Here is an 18,772-nt window from a genome sequence, read left to right as displayed (position 1 = left end):
GATTATAAAGAAAAGACTGCAGGCATGGATAGAGGATGAGGGGGTGCTGGGGGAACTGCAGAATGGGTTTCGGAAACACAGGAGGTTGGAAGACAATCTGTTCTCACTGACGCAGTGCCTCGAAATAGCAGAAAAGGAACACAGGCCCCTGTGGCAAGCATTTTTGGATATCAAGGGAGCGTACGATAGCGTGGTTCAAGAGGAATTGTGGGGAATACTGGACACACTAGGCGTGGAAGATGTAGTCACTAATCTTTTAAAGAATATCTATAAAGGTAACAAGGTAATTATAAACTGGGGAAAACAGGTATCCAAGCCTGCAGAGGTAAAACGGGGGCTTATGCAGGGGTGTCCCCTGTCACCCTTATTATTTATGATGTACCTACAAGAATTGGAGGCCAAATTAGAGGGAAGTAAACTGGGCTTCAACCTCTCTTTCGTCAAACAAGGAAAACTCATTGAACAGGCACTACCAGCATTGATGTACGCAGATAATATAGTGCTAATGGCCGACAACAAGGAAGATTTGCAGAGATTGGTGGACATCTGCGGTAATGAGGGAGATAGGTTAGACTTCAGATTTAGTAAGGAAAAATCAGCAGTCATGATTTTGAATGATAATGAAGGTAGTGGACTTAGAATACAGGAGGTCACGCTAGAGATAACAGATAAATACAAATATCTGGGCGTATGGATAAGCAATGGGGCCGAGTACCTAAGGGAACACGAAATGTACGTGTCGACTAAAGGTAACAGGAATGCAGCGGTAATGAAAAACAGGGCGCTGTGGAATTACAATGGGTATGAAGTTGTGAGAGGAATATGGAAAGGGGTCATGGTTCCTGATCTGACGTTCGGCAATGCGGTCTTGTGCATGAGATCAGAAGTTCAAGCAAGATTAGAAATTAAGCAACGTGGAATAGGTAGGCTTGCCTTGGGAGCTCACGGGAATACACCAAATCAGGGAGTACAAGGTGATATGGGATGGACATCATTTGAGGGCAGGGAAGCTAGCAGCAAGATAAAATTTCAGAAGCGATTGAGAGAAATGGGGGAGGAGCGTTGGGCTAGGAAGGTTTTTAGTTACTTGTACATGAAAAATGTCGATACAAAATGGAGGAAGCGAACCAGAAAATTGACTGGTAAATACTTGGAAAACAGCAGGGGTCCAAACCAAAAAGAATTATCGGTTAAGAAGAAGGTGAAGGAAGCTGAGACCGATATGTGTAGAACTGGCATGATTAAGAAGTCCGCAATAGAGATCTACCGAACTTTTAAGCAGGAAATTGCCAGGGAAAGGATCTATGGTAATACTCGGGATAGTTCTCTACTGTTTGAGGCCAGGACGGGAGTATTGCGAACCGAGACATATCGGGCCAAATACGAAGGGGTAGACACGGTATGCAGTGCGTGGGGAGAGGAAGAAGAAACTGCCGAACACTTGATAATGTTCTGTAAAGGGCTTCACGCTATAGTTAAGGATGATGGCGCAGAGTTTTTTTCATTTTCATAGAACTGGGGTTTAGGGACAGGCAGGGCAAAATAGACTTTAAGCGGGTAGAATTAACTAGAAGGAGGTTATCTGATTGGTGGTTCAAGTCAAGGCACGAGTGAAAATTAAACCCTTCACTGCAAAGTACGAATCCTCAACCTAACTATTTAAGGGGAAAAAAATGAATCTAGTTTTTGGTTCATTAAGTATTACGGCTTGGTGGTGCTAGCCACCGCCCGATCCAAAGGGTACAGCCATATCCATCCATCTACCCAAGGTTCACTTCCGGCTGCTTCTTCCTCCATGCCCGGCTGCCTCCGCGCACGAAATTGCACCACAGAACACCTACCACACTGCACTCCCTGCGCTGCCGCCGGCAAGTAGTCCCGCCCGAAGAAAGTGGGCGCTACGCATATAAAGAGCTCTAACCTTGAAAACACATCGGCTCAACTTACACCGACGCACGCCGGCAATAACGCGGCCCGAGCACTAGACTCACCGGTGGACTACCGCTGATGTTCCGAGGTGGTTAGAGTTATATTATATGCTAAGTAGCATATACAGGTAGCATATACAGTAACTCTACGAGTGGTTTGACGAACCCTCGTCGTCCGCGCTGAAATTGAAAGTGTTGATGTCGTCGTCCGAGCCTGTGCTGTTGTCGTCATTAGACTATTCCAGCCCAGGTGCACGAGAAACCCCCGAAATTCGCCGTTTTCGTGAAGCGGTCACACGCGACGTCGACGCCATGATTGAAACTATCCACGCTCACTCGCACGCATGGAAGGGCGCTTCAATATCACCACACGGTGAAAAAAAAAATAAACACAAAAGCAAAACTGATAAAATACTTTTTTTTACGTTTTAGTTGGCGCAAGAGGTCCAAAAGCGTCCGAAACAGGGCAAATATACAAGTTGTGCACATCGAAAACATACTATCGATGGGGATAGGCGCGGTCATGAAAGTGTTAAACCGCCAAGTCGCTAGTTGATACTAGTTTTTTTTTTTTTCAAGCGCTTCTGCATTATTTCTCGAAGCGCATTAAAAATGTATCTGCCCCTGTGTTGTATATACCTGGACGACAGTTTCGTCTCGGTGTTTTTTTTTTTTAAGCGACAGAATTTTGTAACATGCTTCAAGGAGCCGTTTAAACAAGCGCGCGCATTGGTCCTAATGCACCTACAGCGAGACAATAATGGGATTCAGCGTGCCGTGCGCGGCGCGCCGGCCAGCAGAGGAGAAAAATTCGAGAAGCAAAGCGCGCGCGCGGAGGAGTATGTTTCAAGTTGTAGGGGCTTCAGCGTGGATTAAAGCGCGGATTAAGCGCCAGAAGCGCCGCGATACTGGCGGCGGAAAGGCAAGGCCAGTGCACCACGGCGTGGCCGCCAGGATTTTAGCCGGCGGCGCGCGAAATTCGAGGAGCAAAGCGCGCGCGTGGAGGAGTATGTTTCATGTTGTAGGGGCTTCAGCGTAGGTTAAAGCGCGGATTAAGCGCCAGAAGCGCCGCGATACTGGCGGCGGAGAGGCAAGGCTTGTGCACCACGGCGTGGCCGCCGGGATTTTAACCAGCGGCGCGCCGTCGCTGCCGGCTAATCTCGGAGGCCACGACCACGGCCGCCTGGATCGGGCGCGTGCGCCGCGCCCGCCCGATCTAGGCGGCCGTCGGTGCACGGAAGTGAGTCCTTTTGGGGTTTGGCAGCGGAAGTCGACGGTCGTCTCTTTTGCGGTGGGGGGGGGGGGGCATGGGGCGGCACTGCGGGTCATTTCCCATGGGTCCCTCGTAAGGCGTCAACCGTCAGCGACGCCGCATTCGCGGTACCTCATGTAGTTTGTGTGTCGTGTTGGCATGTTGTATAAGGTCGTTTAGCGTTTCACTAGTGATGTAACTGATTCGGCTGGCGATATCGTCGTTGTAAAAGCAAGTGAATAAAGGTACATGTTTTGGCTTTCTCTACCCAGTCTGCCGTCTTCATTCCTTCCGAGAGCGCGACATTTCTCGAGACCCTACAATCTTCACTAATCTTTATAGTCGTTTCCCTCTACAGCTTAAGGTGTGAACCCCATCTGGTGTGAAGCTTAGGCACAAAGTGTATTAAGATGCAGAACGTAATGTGCGACAGTTCTGCATTATTGGCAACGCTAGCAGAGACTCCACTCTTGCTTTGAAAAACTTTCCCAAGTTCAATATTACCAGACAGTCAGTCAGAGCCAAGTATACTTTCATGCACGGGCCACTTTATTCAAACTCAAATATTTTAAAATAGTCATATCACCTGCAGAGTTGCAGCAAAGGATTTCTTTGGTCAACAAAATGCTTGCTGCTTTTCAGACCCCTCACCACTTCTTGCTACATTAACCAAAAAAAACTGCCCCTACACAAAAAAAAGTGTCGAGAGCAACACGATCTTTTCGGACGAGCAACACAAACATTTTGGAAACAATAGATACAAAGTGGCCATTGTCAACTGATAGAACGTCTGCGCACGAGAAAGGAAAATGAGCATTGTCCATTCAGTTGCCACCACAAAGCTGTAGTAAGTGTGTTCCTCCCAAACAGGAAGGCATGCACCAATAAAATATAACACACTCAGACACAGTGCAGTCGCGCAGAGTTAAACTCTATGCTTGTGATAGTAGACCCGATAGCTGCTCCACAGCTCTCCCCAAGATGCATAACTTGTTCCGTTTTGCCCGCATATGTGCTCTTGTTCAAAAAATGAGGCCCCAAGGCAGCAGGAGCCAGAACAAACCACGCACACAAAAAGAAAGATGAAACAATTGCTTCAATAAATAAAAGTTTATACGAGGGTGACACGCACTTGGGAATGTTTCCTAGAGTACTCTACCAGAACACACAGTGGCCTTTTGTTTTTCCACCTCGCATGTTCTTCGGTACACGCACCTCAGCGAGGACAAAGCTGTGCCTACTGCCAGTCTCATCAACAACACTTTTCACTCACTGCGAAGCATCATTGCAGGCATGAACCACTAGACCATTATCGCTGTCAATAAGTTGAGGAGTCCCTCAAAAAAGGCTGTACAGTAGGCTGTGACATAACCAATCCGTTGCCAAAAATGTGACATGTAGTGACTGGGCGAAATTCCACGCTGCTGCAATTTGTTCCGTAGAGGCACATCAGTCCGTCTTTCAAGAACGACTATAGTTTTTGCAACAGACAAACTGCTCGTGAGGTGGCCAGAAGTGAATCGGCAGCTCAATGGTACAATTAACCCTGTGTAATTACAAGATGCTGCCATCTTGAAATTGTGCGATGCCACGTCCATAACATGACCAAACTAGCCTAAGGATGGCCAAGCTGCTGAAACCTTTTGAATTCAGTCCACTTTCAAGGAGTGCCACATGATTCTCCACCTTTAAAGACGGCTAAGGTGGCATGCCATAAGATGTCCCACAGCGTAAACGAAAATTCACAAGCAAGAACAACGATACTCTATGCTTGTGAGACCTAAAAAAGACAATCAATGTCCACTGTTTCACAGGTGCTTCCTATCTGCACACCAACAGGCCACTTTCTTCAGCTTGCACATTACTTATGTATCACGTAATGCATAGTAGAGGAGTGTTAACGCAAGAACAACTACTCTAAAAACTGCGGTTTATGTGCAATAAAGGTACTGCACTGAATTACAAAGGTGCTTTCAATGAACATTGCTTCCAGCAAGGGCAAAGAGCACAAATGCAAGCAACAGCGTGAACAGAGAAGTTGCACTGCAGAGACATTACCAACATCACTGTCAGGGTGTCACACGTGTGCAAACATAGCACTTTATTTTTAGCTCCTAGCTGGAGAGTACATGTATGAACACTCCAATGCAAATTTATTTTAACCCCATGCATTGTGACTGCCAAATGTGCAGCGCGGGTATGTAGCCAACATAGGGCTGCAGTGACAGCGTCTCGGTACTGTCACACTAGAAGATCGAAGTGGTGGAGCCTACATTACAGCAGCAGCAAAGCTGTATTTGTGATGCAGCTTCACTTGAAACCTACTCTGATGCAAGTACAAGCTTTGTAGACATTCGGAAAAAAAAAGAGAAACCTGGGGGCATCAGCTTAAGAAATATTTTCATGCATTGGTCAGCAGGCAATGCTACATTTAATAACTAACAATCCAGGTTTTACTTTTCAGCCTAGAGAAGCTTGCTTTTAAATCGTATGTGTTGCCTATGTTATGCATCCAATAGCTGCACTGGCAATCTTTTATTCTCAATGCAATCCAACATAAAAATGTAATCTGTGGTAATGGCTAACACTGAAAATGGACACTAAAACAATTTGCAATGCAACAAAACAATGCCGCATTTACAACCAAGCCATAAAATGCTGTCAAGCTGCATTCACCTTCTCCAAGCCACAACCTTGAACACTGCCTGGTCAAAGCAAAGTCAACACATGAACAATTATTTAAAAATGCCTTCAATTATGCTTCAGGCTACATTACCCTGCCACGATGTTGCATCCAGCAAGGTAAAGCAAATAAAAAGCCTCACACATCCCCAGAGATCCTAGTTTCCATTCGCTGCAACTTAATTTCTTGTTCAAGAAGTGACTTTGTTACTTAGGTGCCAATTCTATGCTTACAGAATGGAACCTGCAAAAGTTTACCAACATCACTTTTTTGTGCAGCCAGTTCGAGACATACATCAACATTAGTGAAGCTGCAACCATTAAGCATGCCATATGTTGCATTACGGAGATCAGATTGTAGTCTCATGGCATTGTAAGCCACTGAAATAAGGGCTCAAGAGCCCATAATCAGTGGTGAAAAGCAACACTGAGCCACTGGTAGAACATTCAGAACTACACAGAATATGAAAAGTGGAAGGAGGACAAAATAAAGGCACGCGGAATTCCATTGCAAGAGACAACAAGCAGCCAGGCTTATACTGTGTCGAATGCATCAAAGAGCTTGAACACAAACGCATGAACCCATTTAGCAGCTTCCACATACATCTTCATGTTCTAGTTACGGAGTTAACAAGTACCCGTGATGCAGTGAAAGGCAAGATTGCTGTGTCAATGTTCCTTTTAGTCAACACCTTTCCTGTTCCTTCATCCATCTCTTGCCACAAGATGTTTTCAACTATCCTCTTCTTTCATAGCGGGCATGCCCATACAGAGTATGCCATGTAATAACTTGCCGAACAAGCTTTTTTTTAACACCACCTAGAGCACACACTGCACGCACAAGTCATCACACGAGAAGGAACAAGAAATAGGAAGTGCTGCACAACCCAATGCAGAAGCACTGAGATTCATACCAGGTGCAAGTTCTGCCAAGTAAGCTACAACTTCAATGATGAAGCGCTTGGCCATAGTTCACAACGACCTGAACAACACAAGGAAGCAATAACATTCAATGGAACGTAATACTCCGCAGCCTGTTTCTGACCCAAGTATGAGTAGCAAAAGCAACAGCATGAACTGCAGCTACATGGCATGAATGGTAAAAGGACTAAAAGACAGCTGTACTGTACCTAACCTTGAAACTACCTGCAGTGGAGAGTGCATGCTATTACTTTGTGTCTGTGAAAGAAAAGACTATGGTAGCCTTAACATTTGCAAAACAGTTATGTAAACTGCATTGCAGAACTGCAGCAACATGAAAGAGTTCCCTAGCATGCTGAACAGAAGGCCAGCTCCTTTATTGCAAAACTGAATGATAAACGACGTTTAATGATGGAGAAAAACTGTCCTCTCTATACACACACCTGCAGTGTGAAATCAATCGCTCCTCGAAAAAGAAACGAACCCCATTAACCAAGAAGGGTTATCCTCATGTGTTTCAATTATCTGAAGTTTTCATTGGGCAGAGTGATTTCGAGAATTTCATCCACTTTCTCCTACTGTTGCTGCATGTGTGCAAGGATAAAGCAGGCGTCCACCAAACTGCCCTTCACATCCTCTCCAAACTGCTCCACTATATGCACAAACCTACAGAATCTGTCAGCCAATGCATATTAACATCTGTCCTCTAAAGGTTTTCGAACAACCGCACTGCTGTGGTTCCTTCCCATCTACAACTGTGATGTGCAGGTACATACATTTGATCTATCCATCCCCGTGATGGCCAGTGGTGAACCTTGTGCCCCAGATGGAGACATAGCTAGGAGGCAACAGAAAGGTGACAGGAAAAGAGAAGAGAGGGGGAGCGGCAGACCCAGACAAAGCCTTGTGCCCACGAGAAAGAGACGTGTGGGCTTGGATCGCACGCGTGTTCGGCCCTTTTGCAAACGTATTGGCCGTCTTGGTAGGCTGAGAGCAGCTGTGCTCCTCCATTGCTTTCTTTTTGACCATTATGGAGGTCAGGCCTGTCCCTCCGGAGTAAGCTTTGTTGGAGTCGAGGGGTCCAAGCCCATTGTTTGGCACACCCAGCCCGCAAAATCCACTTTCTCTTGCTCTGATGTCCGCACATATGGATGGTTCTGCAAGTAGATCAGATTGCTCCTTAAGGGTAACACCATTTAGTCACATATGCAGAATTTTAGTGGCACCAAACATTGCTTAATCCAGGGTCTTTTGGCTCGGGTAATTAGGGCAACAGGTAACTACGTAACTAGGAAGACAAGTAACCAGCTACAATAAAACCCCGGTGATACGATCGCAGCTCGTGCGAATTTTAGAGTGATAAAAGAATTTTTCTGTGATCCTAGCCAAGGCCCACTGGCCTACATTGTAACGAGGTACATTCGTTGCAAAGTGATTATCACGCGATGATGTTCCATATGGATGGAAGCCATTTAGTAGGTACAAACAGGTGCTGCCCACGCTGTCAGAGAAGACACAACAAGCACGCGCAGCCATGGGCACTGCGCGGCCAGTTTACCAGAATAAACATCAGCGACGCATTGTAGCGTCCGAGACTGTGTGCACGAATCTTAGACGCCCTAATGAGCTTTGGTGTGCCTTCACTTTTACCCTACATATGACGTTGACGTCACTATTTCTTTTTTTTTTAACACAGTGACGCATACTGCAGTCATTTTATGTGTACATGTGCCTGCCATGTTGATAAAGCCACGTCTTCATGATCCTATATACTATGAAAGATGGACAAGCAGTGAAAGGGGAAGCGAATGGTTTTCGTTGGCCTTGCAGAATAAACATGCATGATTGTTAGGGATGTTCACACAGCTGCCAACTCCGATTTGCACAGGAGACTCCCAAATTTAGAGCAACCATCCTGATTGTCCGGGCACGGACAAAAATGTCCTGAAAAACATCCCCAACATGAAAGGAAAATAATAACAATAAAGGAAAGCCATTCCAAAATTTCCTAGCTTTTATCATTAGCATGCAAAGCGCTTCCTAAAAGCCACCTTTGCCGTAGTACTCTGGTGCCATGTGGAAAAGCGCACTACGAATAAGAAGGGACCAATAGCTGTCATGGGTCACAACACACCTGGTTCAGTATTTACACATGCCGAATATTATAGAGCAAGCTGACATATAAAATCTTTACTGGCAATCCTTCAGGACTGTTCATGATGTTGCCGTGGCCCTGAGAAACAATAAAAAATTTTTTCATGATTACTTTTCTATGCTTTCTGGCGATATTAATTTCGGATTGATACAAATATTTTTGGTGACCCCACGAGATTTTTTATCATAGAGGTTTTACTGTAGCTGTAATAAAACCAAAGCACGGTGAGCAGGGAGCTCAGTTGATATGGCACCTGTGTCTAACGCATACAAAGCATTGCAGACTGCAGCCATACAGCCATCAGCAGGCACCCCACGAGAACAAGTATGCATTGCATCTTTTCATTCCTGCCTTAAAGTACTGGCAGCACGTCTTCAACAGTGCTTGGCTTCCATCTGTGCTCCCATCCAATGTGAATATAGATATACATATCTACTTTGAACAAAGAAAGGCCATTATCTGTTTGACTCACTCAATTGAATCTGATAAAAACGAGCCCCCCCCAAAATGATTCTCCTTTGTTACAAATCTCCATAAGTCACACCAAGCAATATTTTTATGTACTGTAAGTCATGGTATCTTGAAAACGAATAAACAGACTCTCCAGCCAGTCTATCGTTATTAGTATTAAAATTTTCACGTTGATTCGTATAACTTTACCTACGCAGACAGAGCTCTGTCAAACATGCTTACCTTTATATGTTGAAAATGCTTAAAAAACACCACGCCGAGGATGAGATTTTACTATGACCCACAGGCTGGAATCAAATCTACCAGCTATACTGTGGCAGACAATTACTTGTTGATGAGCTTACTAGTGAGAAATAATTCGATTATGTAGCCAGTAGTGAAAAGTATATCTATCAGGATGTAGATACATATCCTGCTACACTTCTGCATTATGAAAAAAAGGTCAAAAAGGCTGCTTACAAGTCCGAAAAAGATATGAAGTGCAGCCTCCATGTTGATTTTGTACAAAACAAAAATGATGGTAAACGATGATGTGTTTACCCAATTGTGTATAGTTATCATTGGTCCACTCTTCGCCGAATTTTCGTTTTTGAGTGCCATAAAATAAGAGCAAGTGAGATTTTGCATCAACAAATTATGTTTTGCCCTCCAACAAACTTTGTGACAACGAAGATCCGACACAGTACGTGTCCTCCTGCTTTTTTTCTCCTTTCCTTTTAACACTACGTTGGCAGAAAATTGCGAATCTATTGGGTTATCCCACAAAGTTTCCTATAATATTTACTAGGAAGAACTGTGGCGCCAGTGTCGATTGGAGCTGCAGCGCACGGCACCAGCATAAAAGATTGGTAGTAAACAAACGTGTAAAAGTTTCATTTTTTTTTGTTTTTATTTGGCTTCATTTGACCTGCAGCCGCTTTGTCACAAGACAAAGTTCAGCAAAACGCTCGTTTACACCCTACCCCTTTGATTTTTAGGGCGCACCAATTCAAGTCGGGGCACGAACTTCACAACCACCTACCTAGCATAAGTGCCAAACAAAGCAAATGAAGCCACAAGTGTATCTGAAGCTGCAAACACTAAGATTAGGCAAATCCGTGTACTGCTAATCATTCCTCGAGGGGGGGGGGGGTCAACGATCACAGTGCCAGAGCTCCTTCTAGTAAATATGGTAGGAAACTATTGGTCAACTTCCTCCTTTCCTTGTTTACACTCCAAAATAAATCCGCATTAAAAGGCAGGCTGAATACTATATCAGCCAAGACATAATACATAGCACAACATACGTGTATTTTCCACTTCTCAATATTCAGCGTACAGTCAAATCTCTGTTCAGCAAATCTCATAGGTCCATTAAAATCATTTCTTACTTTGAAAAAAAAAATGTTCTTGTAAAAAATGTAAAAAGGTCATTCTAAAAATTGTAAATGCAACAAAAAGGAGTCATCTGAACTTTGCTGGATATGCGTCTGTTATTGCGTTATTCTCTCACAAGACCGGAAAAAAAAAACATGAAGTAATCCAGAACAAGTGCAAATTAATTTTAAGACTGTGATATTGGCCCGATAGATGGAGCATAACTGCTGCAAAACAGGCTCCTCAAAGTGTGCATGCTTATGCACTTTGAAATATGGCATTTGATATGCATTCTTCACATTAGTTCATGTGCACTGTTTCAGCCTTGTCTTAACAACCAGTCATCCTTGTCGCTGCTTCCTTGATCACGAAAAATGGCGTCGATCTCCTTGCTCGTCAGTTTAGTCAATGTGCGTACTTGATCGTAGCACCGCTTGCACAGCACGTAGTGTTCAAACGTTACTAAAGCATACACGAAGAATTTTTCAGATTTCATCCCAGAAGTCACTTACATTGCATATTTCGCTGCCTTGCTGAATGAGACACCTCTCGTAATTGCAGCCGTGTTCCTTTCGTGCAGCTTCCAGAACTCGCCGCGAACGTCCACACACAAGGCTAACGACGCACAAAACAGCTGTGCAGTAAGTACAGACGTAACTAGCTGAAGAAGCAAAGGCAGCTAGGTGAAGCTCGACAAGAAGTAAAGGTGATAGTGGTGCTGAAAGGGCTATCCCACATTCAGAACATGGAAAACATAGCAAAATAAGCTGGCTTGTGATGACGATAGTGACATGTATACAGCCACTGGTCTCATATGAAGCTAGGCACTGTTCACACAGCTGTGTGCAACTTATGAAATTCACGATTTATTACCATACCGAAGAATTCTGAAACATCCGGTATAATGAAATTCATAGTAGGGAAATATTTTTGCATTAGACCAATAATCAATTAGAAGTTTTATTTATTTTTTCAAAGTATACATTAATCTATAAGAAATTTTAATCTGAGATTTGCTACAACGAGATTTCACTGTATATAGAATGCTTGGCCCTCTGAAGCAATGAAACCACCTTACATACCATTAATGTCTTTAAATCTCCTCGTTCGTTTGGATTCCTCTTCAAGCTGCGATGTCAAACAAAATAAGATGAAAAACATAGCATGATTAATAAACAGTGCATAAAGTGATCATGTAAGCTTGCTCAGCTCTCTCTACTTTTAAGAAAAATATCTTCTTGAGGCACGAATTATGATGTACTGTCTGCAAATGTGTCAAATTTGTGCAATGTAACTACAAGGCAGTCGACACTACGTTACGAGAAATAAAATGAAGCACTATGTGGTTTCATTTTTAGTAGGTAGTAATACTTAATAGTTTCAGTAATTAATGAGCAATTGGCATATGATTAAATATTCAAATATTCTGCAGCCAGTCATGCTCTATTTTCGCATAAAAACAACCAAATCACAGGCTTTGTATGCATGCACATCCGTATTTGGTTGTAGTGATTATCAAGCATGCTTCCGAGATTGGTCTTAGAATGTGGCATGCCAAACAATCCAATAAACATCGCAGTTCTTTCACAAAGTTGACCAGCTAGTCGTACACAGCATAAAGTCAATACCCACAATAAGAAAATCCGAAGGGAACGAAATTCTCGCCACAACAAAATATTTTCGGAGCACCGGCGTACGCCCATAGGAGTCGGTGCATTTCATAACTAGCGAATACAATACTTATCTTTACCGCAGTCCCTCATCAACAAAATTTTTTAAATGAGTGTGTGCAAATCATCTAATCGCATAACATTAACTGCATTAAATACAGCACATGACGATGTGGCAATAAACCATTTTTTACAATGCGAGTCAAGAGCAATGAAATTGCTGCTGCAAAAGGCTTGGCAAAGTTAGCTTATTGACTTTCAACAATAAAATGTGTTTCTAGCCAATTTTGTGTGTGTGTGTGTTTTTTCTGCCACATTGTCGCAGTAGTGAAGCAAGAGCGAAATGTTTTGCTTTCCCCACCAATTATTATGGGTTTCAAACGTGTTAAGGTCAAGTGAAGCCACATTTTGACTGTGCAGAAGGTTCGACTCATGCTATGTGCTATGTGCACCTTGCACTTTCTTTTGGCCACTCATCCAAAGAAATGGCTGAAATAAGCTGCGTCCACATATGTGGTCATTATGCATCAAGGGGATGTGCCATGCCATCATTTTTGTATGGACCGTTAAGCACTACGGGTGTTTCAAATGACCTTCAACCTCTTACAAGAAAGCAGACCTTACACCTCTTCAAAAAGTTATTATAATTTTAATTGTAAGCAATCTATAAACAGTAAAAAAGCTAGGATCCCTAACACTACTAGTTCTGCTTCCTGAGCACAAACAAGCTCAGCTTGTTCACACTGAGCTTGTTCAAACCACAAAAACAAATAGTTTGCAGTCATCTAACGCCGCAATAGGTTGGTTGCATGTGAACAGGTGTAAACAAGAAAAGAATAAGAAAGCCCAGTCAAATGACAAGAAGAAAGCAAAACAAGAATAATACAGCAAGAAATGTACTGAAAAGAATAAAAAAGGCTGCAAGAAGAGCAAAAAAGCTTGACGAGTGTTACTGACCACCGGTCAACGAGGTCCTTGAACTCTGGCGAGAAGACACCTGCTGGCACTGAAGGTGGGGCCTAAAAGCAAGAACACGAGGTCAAGCAAGTGACAAGGGAGCCTTCTCCATAACTATGTCCTCATCACATCAGTAAAATGAACGTGTTTCTGATCATTTCGGTCTGTACCTAATGCACTTTGCTGGAACATTTTCGCAAGGCCAGCCTCATGCACTTTCTCATAAAAGATGTGGCTTTCTAAATTGCCACCGACTCTGATGACACCGATACAGATAGGCCATTCTATTGACCATATTGCAACCACGTCAATTATATGCAAGCAAATGACATTAATACAGATAGCCCATTCTACTGACCATATTAGTACAACAGCAACGAATGGCTCACTCTAATACAGTCATCGTTAATTCAAACTCGAAGGGATCTCTAAATTTCGTTTTAATTATCAAAAAGTATGAATTATCAGAAGTTCTGAGATATATGATGTGGGTGAGGTGACACCCCACATTATGATTAAGCATTGATTTTATGAGATTCAAAAATGTTTTAAGCGTTTTTTAAACCCTATCTGAACGCAATGAGCAGAAAGCAGGGTTGCGATCAGGCCTCCTGATCAGGCCTTTTACTACTGCTTCTTTGCTACATGTGCCTCACAAAGCTCTCTATACCAGTTAAGAAGCATCATGGTTTAATATGGGTGTTCTTCGTTTCAAACATCTGTTTACCAATTAATGATCTAGCACGTGAAATATGTGAGACACAAGACAAGGGAAGGGACATAGGGAAGTGCTCCTGTGTCTCACATATTTTACGCGCTATGTCATTAATTATGTTACCAACATGCCCAACTTTATACTCTAATCTGTTTACTAGTTTTTCTTGAAGGCCTGAGGCACTTATTTTTCATTTTTAGGCTGTTAGAATTATATAAGCACGCAAATTTTTGAATAATAGTGGGAAAGCAGCAGATATCTTCTGGTATGGAACTGCAAAAAGTAGGAATTAATAGAATGATAGAGTTTGAATTAAGAGGCTTTTGAATACATTGAAAAATAGAGGGCCAACCAAAAAATAAAATTTCATTTGAATCAATTGAAAGTATGAATTATCAAAGTTTGAATTATCGCAAGTCTACTGTATGTCGGTAATTTTTAGAGTGCTTGTACGTCAATGACTATAGTGGTGGCACCATGAAGCGGCTCAAATAATCAAAGGTTTGTATGCTATCAGTGCCAAGGAAACAACATTATTTATTAAACTAGTATCTTAATTCGGACTCAATTTTTGATCTTTGTTTAAAGGCATTAAACTCTCCCTAACTAAATTACATTTGGCTGCAACCCAGTCAACTGGGACGGTCCTTGGAGCGTACTAAGCACCATAAATGTGCAAAACAAAAGAGCAAGAACAGTGTTTGTATCCAACAGAAATGGGGTGGCACAATCTGCACTGCCACCGTTAATGGAGTGAACCATGTGGTAACGAGATGAAAGCCAGAATGCTTCATGCCCACTGCTGCATGCGACAACACATTGGTTGCAGTCTCTTCAGGAAAGCATGGTCGCCATCCACTAACCGCGCCCTTGGCAACCACAGCTTTAGAGGCTGCGTCTAGCTATTTTAGTTATTATATTACACATGTGAACAGCAAGAACATTATCAATGGTCACATTAATGTCAATGGCGGTTTCATATACAGCAGCTGCAATAAACAGCACTTTAATCTTTAATGTGGTAACGTTAAGAAGCTCGTTTAACATAAATTCCGGTGTCGTTGTCAGCAACAACAGCGACGTCATAGGTTGTGTGCGAAAAATCAGTGTTGTCCATGAGTAAGAATTTGAGGTAGATGCAAATAAATAAATAATAATAAATGTTCGGTTTGAGAGAGACTGGGGATTTGAACCTGCCACCCCTAACTTTGTAGCACAATGCATTCAGCCACTTTTTCCAGCTTTTCCCTTGCATACATCCTATACTAACTGTAAGCTATACACTGAAAGTTCAATACAACGAACCCAGACGTAACCAAATACGGTTAGAACAAAGTAAATGGAAAATAGTCTTGCAATAGATATTGTGTTAGGAATAAACCTTTATAACAAATTTTTGAATGTAACAAACTTACTTTCGTGTAAGATGCAACTCTGTTATAATGAGGTTTGAGTGTTATATACACCATTTACTGTTGATGGTACATATATCTTGAAGGTGCATGAGAAATGCTGGACTACTATTTCCCTCTAAGAGGCCAAAAATGACCCAAGTGCACATTCCCCTCACCGTGTTTCGTCATGCCGTATGCATAGATAAAGGAGGAGAATGGCATCCACAGTTCCGTTTTCTTCGCAGCGCAGTTAGGGAGTTTACTGAAATGCCAAGCGAGGCTAGTGATTGGGAAGGCGATGCGAACACGGTCCGCTTACGATACCACATTCTGCTCTTCAAAGCAAAATGGAAGTACTATCCTCCAAGCGTTTTTGTCATACGCCTTCAGACCTGCATAGGCCACCATCCATGATTCTGAATCTTTGGCTGGCAAACAGCAGCAACTAGGCTTGTGCAAATATTCGAATGCTTCGAATATTCAAACGAATAGTTAAGTATTTGAATTTGCTTCGGTTCAGGTTTGAATTATCGAATATTTTCAAAGTATTTGCAATAAATGAATAGGTGTACACTCATACCTCGTTATAATGTAATGGGATATAACGAAATAATAGATATAACAAAGTAAATGAAAGTTCCCTTGAAAGCTCCTTTGAGAACCATGCATTTTAAACCTCCTGGTAACAAAGTAAAATTGACCGGTAAATGGATATAACAAGCTAAATTAGTCTATCAAATAGTCTATAAAAAAAACCATCATTGTGTGTTTAGTATATCCTTTTCTGCGGAGTTTGACGCTCATACGGCACGGCTCATTCAAAACTCTTGCGCCGACCTTACAGCCACGCCACGTGCGGCAGAGAGAGCCGTCCTCCTCACACAGCCAGCCGAGAGGAATGAGGAAGCGCTCAGCAGGTCACATGACCGAGAAGCCGCGGTGCAAAGCGATTTCTCTTTCACTTAAGAACACATGGTGAGGAAGTTTCAGAATACTTACATTTATTCACAAATCAGAGAACATCCGTCATTAAAGGGCCAATAAACAGCCCTGAGGTCCCAAAACTTTTTTAAGAGATATATGTGTAGGTTTTTTTTTTTTTCGAACATGCTGCCGCAAGAATTTTGCGAATACATGCTATATTAAGGAAGTTACAAGAGTTAGAACATCAGTCTAAGCTGGTTTCAAATTTTCACGCGGCCTCACCCCCCTTCTCCCTTCCATGAAGGGGAAGGCGTAGCCCATCGTCGTGACTCCGCCCACTTCCGCAACCTGACACCACGTCAGCGATTGACGTCATCGGTGAACTCAATCAGTCGCAACGCACTTCCACTTGCTACAAAGCATGGTTGTTTGTTTAGCGTTTGCCGCACCAGCCGCGGGTACACGTGGAAGCGTCAGGTGCGAAGTGTCAACCACAAACGATCAGGTCCCCGACGTACGTGGCTGGATGGCCAATTCGTTTCAGCCATGCAGCACGCAGGGCCCCATCGTGAGGCACCCTGTGCCGATACTTCTCCGCTGCCCAGTTGCTTGATTTCCAGCCGACAACAAAGCAATGCTTTTTACCCGTGTCGCTCATGTCAAGGGCGAAGTACTTCGTACGTGCACGCGATAACTGCAAGGCTGGTTCTTTCACCACAGTGCCAAGAAACAATGGGCAGTTTAGTAGCTGTAGGTGGGAACAGGAACTGACGTCGAATTCACTCCTGTTTTTTCCCACCCGATTTAGACCAATCGGCGAGCTGCATGCTACGTCACGTCGCCGATGGCCGTGTTGACGTCACTGCGCGTGCAAGGGGGTCGGTCTGGCGTAGGAAAGATGAGTGGGAATCGTTTTTCGAAATAGAGACTCTGCACAGCGAGCAGTGCTGTAATATTCAAAAAACATGATCGCTGCGATCTAATCTACGAGTCGCCGAGCTTGTATGGTGGATGTAAAAAAAAGTTGAAGCCTGTTTACTGGCCCTTTAATTGAAGTAACCTCTTTACGCATTTGCCTTGCAGCGAATCAATTATTTCGCACGCAGTTTGCAAAGCGGAGTAACACACGGCTAAGTTCAGCACCAACACTCTCTAAAGACGACGGCAACGACTGCGTCTCCGCTGCTACCCTCTGCACCGAGAAAGAAGGACTCTCCACGACAGCTTTCTTTTTTTTCCCTCTCTCTCTGCACGCGGCCTTGAAAGGAGAAGGGTCTCTACGTGCAGTGATATTCGACTGTTTATTTTTCGTCGCACGCATGGTCGCGTAACGGTACATCAGGCCGCGAAGCGGTTTCCTTCTTTGCATGCTTATAGGTGTGCGCCCATCTGAGCATACATTGCGAAAAACTGTTATAATCGAGATAAGGAAATAATGAAAGTAACGAAATAACTGTGGCTCCCCTTCAACTTCGTTTTAATGAGGTCTGAATGATTAGTCCGCATGTAACCACCTGTAAAGGTGGTTTCACTGCAATGTAGGAATGCTATGTTGTGAAAGCACCTGTTCAAGAGAAACTCGCTTTGCCGCGAAGCCCCTCTTCAAATTTAAAGGGGCCCTGCAACACTTGTTGAACATGGTCACAAAATGCTGCCGATCGGTAGTCGAGGCTACCGAGAATACACGAAGCAAATATTATAGCGCATCCCACGGCCTGTAATTCACAATAAATTTTCAAAGCTAAAAATTTCTTTCTTCCCTCGGCAAATGACACTACAAGCTCAAAAGTCACTTGTCACAGGCAAGAAGGAATATTGGCAACCCAAATGAACAGAGAGGTCGCTGCGGAGTTGCAGCATGGTGGATTCACGGAGGTCGCCATGTCCGCTGTCGCTAACACAAATACCGAGTTTTCTGCAGTTTGATTGTAGTTCGCGCTGCTTTGTAGAACGGGAGTGGGTTATTAATGCAGAGCACCTTATTTTAGTCGGCACTAGTGGTCCCACAAGCGCGAGCGGAGTTCTTGAAGTGGTCGCGTTGTGTATGTAATGCACACTACGCACTAAGTCTCGAAATTTGTTTACATACTTAGGGCGCCAAAGCGACATGTAGTCCAGTGACTACATGTCGCTAGATGCAATGGTCATTTAATAGGTTCGAGTTAACAAGTTAACGCTGGTGCTTCACCTGGAAAGAAGAAATCTGCTTGGCAGTTCGTTTTTTCTTCACGGGCGGCACCATCTTGTCGTGCTCCTACTGTATACGACTGGCGCATGACTGTTTGGACCTCAGTACACAGCTTCCCTATATTGCCGCTAGGCGCCGCACGAATTGCTGGAGTCGCGA

General features: G+C 43.5%; 1 protein-coding gene across 1 annotated transcript in view; it reads right to left on the bottom strand.

Moving 5' to 3' along the window:
• Positions 1-7,412: 7,412 nt before the first annotated feature.
• Positions 7,413-18,772, bottom strand: part of LOC119188276 (mitogen-activated protein kinase kinase 1) — a 45,523-nt gene continuing 34,163 nt past the window's right edge. The window contains exons 9-11 of the mRNA XM_037436237.2: positions 13,393-13,454; positions 11,848-11,893; positions 7,413-7,940 (exon numbers count right to left, since the gene is read on the bottom strand). Coding sequence (XP_037292134.1) covers positions 7,821-7,940; positions 11,848-11,893; positions 13,393-13,454 — 228 coding nt within the window. The 3' untranslated portion in view covers positions 7,413-7,820. The remainder of the gene's footprint in view (positions 7,941-11,847; positions 11,894-13,392; positions 13,455-18,772) is intronic.

The sequence above is a fragment of the Rhipicephalus microplus genome, chromosome 1 (assembly GCF_043290135.1).
Source record: "Rhipicephalus microplus isolate Deutch F79 chromosome 1, USDA_Rmic, whole genome shotgun sequence".
NCBI classification, from domain to species: domain Eukaryota; kingdom Metazoa; phylum Arthropoda; class Arachnida; order Ixodida; family Ixodidae; genus Rhipicephalus; species Rhipicephalus microplus.
Note: the sequence above shows the minus strand (reverse complement) of the source record. Positions and strands in the feature narration are given on the sequence as shown.